The sequence below is a fragment of the Arachis ipaensis genome, chromosome B07, assembly GCF_000816755.2.
Source record: "Arachis ipaensis cultivar K30076 chromosome B07, Araip1.1, whole genome shotgun sequence".
Lineage (NCBI taxonomy): Eukaryota > Viridiplantae > Streptophyta > Magnoliopsida > Fabales > Fabaceae > Arachis > Arachis ipaensis.
The window spans coordinates 108388402-108395133 of NC_029791.2; the positions used below are offsets into that span (position 1 = coordinate 108388402).

Genomic DNA, 6732 nt, shown 5'->3' on the forward strand with positions numbered 1-6732 from the left:
CTCCAACAACGCATAGTGATCGTCCTTTGCCAATTGGAAATGTTATTCCCTCCATCATTCTTTACCGTTATGGTTCACTTGACAGTCCATCTAGTAGAGGAAGCAAAGCTCGGAGGTCCAGTGCATTATCAATATATGTATCCTATTGAGAGGTAAAATATTTTATATGATGAACTAAATATCAACAGAGTTACATCTCTTGTCATGTCATTTTTACTTGATTTTTTTATATTATTTTAGGGAGTTAGGTCATCTAAAATCCCATGTACGGAATAGAGCACAAGCAGAAGCGTCTATAGCCGAAAGATATCTAGCTGAGGAATGTCTCACTTTTTGTTCTCGCTATTTTGAGGATATAAAGACAAGGTTCAATAGACCTAGACGTGTATGTGATGACCCACTTGACAGGGGATGCTCAGAATCTTGTCTCTTTCCCACGGTGGGTAAAGCAGGGAGTTCTGGTACATTTTTTACTTTAAGTGAAAATCAAAAGCTACAAGCCCATAGATATGTGTTACTAAATTGTCAAGCCGTCAAGGATTATGTGAAGTGAGTAAACACTTTGAGGTTATTTGCAGTAATATATTCATAATCTATATTAGTTGGTGACGTACTCTAAATCTAATTTAAATCTTCATGTAGTGAATTTAGGGAATACATAATAAGAAGCTCAAAGGGAAGGAGACCGAACTCCACAGACATAGAGAAGAGAGTGTTTAAGGATTTTGTTTCGTGGTTTGAAAAACGAGTAAGTTACTTAAGTATTAGAGTTTATGAAATGGGAAGCTTGTTAAGATATAAATGTTTTAAACCTCATAACTTATTCCAATTTCAGATAATGAACCCGGATACCATAGAACAGCTATCTACTGACATAAAATTTTTAGCACGAGGCCCCTTATCAAATACAACGAGATATAGTGCTTATAAAATTAATGGTTGCACATTTCGAACTGTTGATCGTGAAGAAAGTTTGAGGACACAGAATAGTGGAGTATATTTAACATCTAGCACACCATGTGTTGCAAGTCGAGTTGACAGAAATTTAAGACAAGGTGATGTACCCTATTATGGGAAGTTGGAGGATATAATTGAGCTTAGCTATTATGGGCGATTCACTGTTGTTCTCTTCAAATGTAAATGGGCTGATTCTACTCGACATAGAAGATATAGAAGAGATCAATGGAATTTTCATTGTGTTAACTTTGATAGGCCCATTCATACCGGTGAACATGAAGAAGACGAGCCTTATTTTTTAGCGTCACAAGCATCAATGGTGTACTATGTAAATGATGTCGTTAACAAAGGATGGAGTACTGTTGTCCATTTAAAACCAAGAGATTTGTATGAAATGGGTTATGAAATTAAAGAGGCTGTAGATGAGGACGAGCCACATCAAGAGCAGGCTCTTGATCAATTTTTTGGTAACAGTGATGAATACATGCAGTTGGCAACAAACCAATTGATTGATGACGTAGTTGATTGATAATGAGAAATCTATGCTTTAAGCTTATATTTGTTAATTTAAGGTTATGATTAATACTTTGATTTCTTCATAAAGTTTATCTTTAGCCTATTTTTCTGTGAATATAACATGCTTTTTGAGTTAATTTATCAAACTTTTTGTTGTTAAATGCATCTGCAGCATTGCCGAAGTGTAAACATTTTACTAATCCGCTGAAATCAGCTCCTCAACCTAAAAGGGGTTTTGATCAATCTAATGAGGACATAGTACACAATTCACCTTTGGATAGCTCACCACCTAATCATGATTCCATAATGCAAGGCAATCCGGATAGTATTACGGATCACTCACTTCCTAACCAAGGATCCTAAGAACATACTAGGCACTTTAGTGGACGTCAATTTTCCGAATATTGGACAGTGGAGACAATAGGTACAGTGCACAATAAATTTGTTGTCTCATGCTAAGTTTCTAGATAATTGCTTTCTAAATAAATGCAAATGATTATATTTTAATCTTTATATGTTATTTTTTTATGCAATTTCTGGTATGAAAGTAGAGAAGTGATCAAATGATTTCTGAATATACAGTATGCCAATATGTATAGATCTAATGCTTTTCATTCATGTAAGTTTAAATTATATATAGCATTTTTTCGTTTGTTGGAATACACATGTTTTCAATATTTAAAACTGAATCCTTTATAGAGGTAGTTTAATCAATAGTGTTTTAAAATAATCAAGTTTATTCCATTATACTCTTCCGTTTTAAAATAAGTCAAGTTTTAAAAAGGATACTTATTTTAAAATAGAGAAAAAAAAGTATTTGAGTTGTCTACTTATTCGGCAGGTTTAAATAAATTTTTTGAATCAATAAACTTGGTTTATTTTTAAAGTTTTCTTACAACAAAAGAAACAAGGAGAGGACGGATTTCTACAATACAGATGGATTTCGTTTAAAAAAGTATTAAGTCGTTTTATATATTTTCTTTTTATATATCGTTTTGCAATTTTAATTATTGGGAAAAAGAATTTAATAGAAGGATTTGTCTTTTAATATTAATTACTCAATTATGGTTTCTGTAATGCGTTTAAAATTTCTTTAATATTTTCTTAACAGACAGATTCATTACACGTATCACATCCCACATAATAAAATAATAACATAAGATACATAGTTCCAATCATTCATTGTTCTATATTGCTATGATTGAATGATGCTAAAATTTATTTAGTTGGAGCCATATGTTAAAAATTTCAATTGTCTGGAAATTTAGCACAAAATATTTCTTATATTTTTTACCCAACTTCCGAGTCAGAAAATGAAAATATGAAATAGTACTACTCCTATATTATTAATAGACAACAAGGTTATATGCATATGTATTGTTCAACGTTTTGTGAAATCTCATTATGTACTATTCGGACTTTTAGAATGGGAACATGGCAATATGTGAATTGCTCTCTCTATCTCTCTTAATTAATTGGATGTCCAATTAATTACTTTTTGATTTGAATAATATAATGATCATATCCAATAATTAAGGTGGCCAAATTGCATTCTTAATTAATTGATATCTCAATTCAATTTGGCCATTGGTAAGTGTGACGAAACTAATTAAATTTCATATTCCACTGCTTAATATTTTATGTTTTTCAGTCCCAACTATATATATATATATGAACAAATCTGGAAACTGGAATATAATATATACCACTTTTCCAAGTTTCTCATTTATGTCAATATTACCTATGATTCACCAGACAAGACAAGGAGTAATAAGTATTCCTAGATTACTTTGATTAAGCTTATTCCCCAACATAGGAAACATTTTCTACTTGTTCTTACATATAATTAATTTTATATACAAAGAGTTTATTTTTAAATTTTTAATTTAGTTCAAAAATTAATTTAGTTTAAATTTTTAAAACTTACATAGGAAATATCTGTCACTAATTTAGTTTATTAATCTCCTATTATTTCTCATAAATTATTTTTTATATGCAAATAAAGGCACAGATGAAACTATTAAGACTAGAAGGCTAAAAATTAAAGAAATGGATAACTTAACTAGAGATGAGCAAGTTATTGTAAACTTTGAAGATCAACAAGCTATTGGGGAAAGCCAAGGTTTACTTGCTGGATATTTAGGGACATTAGCAGTTGATTGTAAGTTATTTCCAATCAATTTCTCAAAGTGGTCAGGACCTCTAGGTATACCTCGATCTAGGTTTGAAGAGTGTTTTAGTAACTTGCTGAAGGTATGTATTATGAATATTTATTTTTATCAAATGCCTATTAAAGTTATACATTAATAATGACATCTTGTTATTTATGTATAATTCTTTTTGATAGCCAAAATTCATTTCAAAATTTCTGAGGGCATTGCAAAGCGATATTGTAAATTGAGCCTTGCAAAAAAGTGGTCACAACATAGAATTAAGTTGTGGAATGAGTTCTATGATCCATGTATGAGTAGACAAGCAATCATTGATAATGTCCCAGTTGGCATCGACAAAGATCAATGGGCATCCTTCATTCAATATCGGTTTCTACCTTCTACAATGGTAACATGCTTTCTTTTTTAAAATTAATATTAATATGTGATCAATTCTTTAATCTTTATTTTTCTTTTTTAATAGGAGATGTGTAGGAGAAACAAAGAAGTTCGCAAGAAGCAAACAATTTTCCATACTGGTGGCTCAAAACCCATCTCAAGGAAAAGACATGAAATAGTATGAACTATAATTCATTTTTTTTTGTTTTTACTAAATTATGTTATGTTTCTTAACTTTTTTTTATATTTTTTTACATAGTTTTTACAAACTGGGCAAAAAATTAGCCGTGGAGAAATGTATATAGAAACTCATAAGAAGAAAGATGGGTTCTTTATGACTGATGAAGCAAGGAATATAGCGGTAAGTTGAATTTATTAGTCTAATTTAGTAAAAAATGTAACTTCAGAATCCGACAAGTTTTAATGGTATTTTATTATATTTTTGTTGTTTAAATTTTAATTGTAGGAACAAATTGAACTACTTATGACTCAAAATGAGAAAGATGAATCTGGACCATCCACAAATGATGCTATTGGCAAAGTGTTTGGGGAGGAGCATTCTAGTAGGGTGCGATGCTTGGGAATGGGAGCTACACCTACTAATACTTTTAGAGGTGCCAATCATCCTGGCCAGTTTGCTAATTCTTCAATTTCAATGTCTTCTACCAATTACTCCCAAGCTGATTTTAAACGTTTAGAGTCTAAATTTGATGGGACATTGATGCACTAAAGGCTTATTTCCTTTCTAAAGAAGGAAGAATTCCTGTTGAACTTACTAGTATATTTGACCACAGAGCTCAGGTAAATTGCCTTCTCTTGTGGCATTTATGTTGCACTAATCATGTTGAAAATTATGATGAATCATAACTGTTACCTTAATCTAATGTTCTAGCATTGTTAGTCTCGTATATTCTAACCTCACACCTCTACTCTTTTTAATTTGTTGTTCAAATTTTTGACATTTGAAAAGGTTAATGCTTTTTTTACACTTTGATTTTTTTTTCTTTTAAATTGTTGTTATAGTTCTATAAATGTTGGTAATTTTTAGGTTGACAATTTTGTTTTAATTTATTTTAGGCTAATGATGTTGAGAATGAAACTATTACACCAGCAACAGGAAGAACATCATCATCAGGTGAAAGCAATGAAAATCGTGAAGACATTGTTTAGTGTTATTTGAAAGACTGATTAGTTGTGAATTCTTTTTCTTTTTTTAGGATATTATGTTAGATTTTATTTACTAAACAAACTTATTCAAATAGTGAACTTATTAGTGGTAGTTGTGAATTTATTGAATTTTAACATTTTTAATTTTTATGAATTGATATATGAAGACAATGTTAATTAAGATATTATGCATTTTATTATAATATAAAAATGTTATTATTCATTACAATGAGTTATGAATTACATTTATATTTTATATGAATTTATTAGTATTAAAATTTTCATATTTATTAATATCTTATAATAAGAACACCCACAACGTCAATCAAGACTGCCGCAGAATAGGGTAACTGGATGCCTTCGAAAACCGACGCAATATATTGAAAACCCCCACAATTTGCGGAGGGCAAAAAACCCCCGCAATTTGAATTTGACATAGCGTCGGTTTTTTAAAAACCCCGTAACTAAACCGCAAGACACCTAACTCTGTCAGTTTTTGAAACCGCCGTTACACAACTTGCGGGGGTTAAAAACCCCGGCAAATTAGCGCCTTTTTTGTAGTGTCACGTAAGGTATTACTTGGACGACCCAGTGCACTTGCTGGTTAATTGTGCGGAGTTGTGAAAAGTGTACTCATAATTTCATGCACCAGAAGGTATGGAACTAAATATAAAAATATAAAAGAACAATTATTCTAAAAGATTCTTTAATTTATATAAAATCAGATATGGAGATACAAATTAAACAAGAGGGTTATCGATCTATCTCAATCTATACAGGCATATAACTCAAAAAATTATATTCATCGAACTAAAGAAGATGAGTCAGTTTCTATCATCATTAGTCACCTATTGTAATTGAGAACACATCAAATTAGCAGCAACAAGTTTAATCCATAAATTAAATGCGATGGCAATGCTAATAATTAATTTGGTAATTACCAAAAGAGAGACAACAAAATACAATTCATGGTTTGAACAGAGGATGCAAGCAAAATAAGTTCAGATAATAGCCAAAATAAGTCTAGAGAATATTTTAAAGGATGAAAACCTAACCTAATATCACCATTGGCTCTGTGCCCCTGGTTTAGGAGGGAGAAATAGACTGATGCCGATAGTAAAGGCGGACACAATGGCCACGGCGAGATGCGACGACACTGTTGGAGGAGCCGGACGCGGGCAGTGCGAACAGGGGTCACGGGTGGACGTGATAGACGGTGATGGAGATGCGACAACTCTGGTGGATCGGAGGAGGTGGACACACAGAGGTCACGAAGGCTTAGGATGTGAGAGATGGTGGTGAGACGCGACAGCGCTGGTGGAGGAAGTGGACCCAGGGGCAGTGGAATCAGGGTCATGGATGCCAAGGATGCGATAGATGGTGATGGAGATAGATGAAGGAGTGAAAGACAGAAAGAATGTGGCAGTGTTGGTGAGCGGTGGTGAAAGAGCTGTCAGCGAAGGTTCAAGTCTGAAAGTGAAGTGTTTTTCTGAGTTGAGAGTCTTTAGTATTTGAGGGTCAGGGGTTAGGAGACGATGAGAAA

The 6732-nt window shown here is 32.3% G+C and overlaps 1 protein-coding gene across 1 annotated transcript; it reads left to right on the forward strand.

Moving 5' to 3' along the window:
- LOC107607606 lies at positions 3523 to 5192 on the forward strand. Its single transcript, XM_016309537.1, has 6 exons — positions 3523 to 3634; positions 3821 to 4032; positions 4108 to 4200; positions 4282 to 4383; positions 4489 to 4590; positions 5100 to 5192. The coding sequence occupies exons 1-6, from the start codon at positions 3523 to 3525 to the stop codon at positions 5190 to 5192; spliced, it is 714 nt and encodes a 237-aa protein (XP_016165023.1).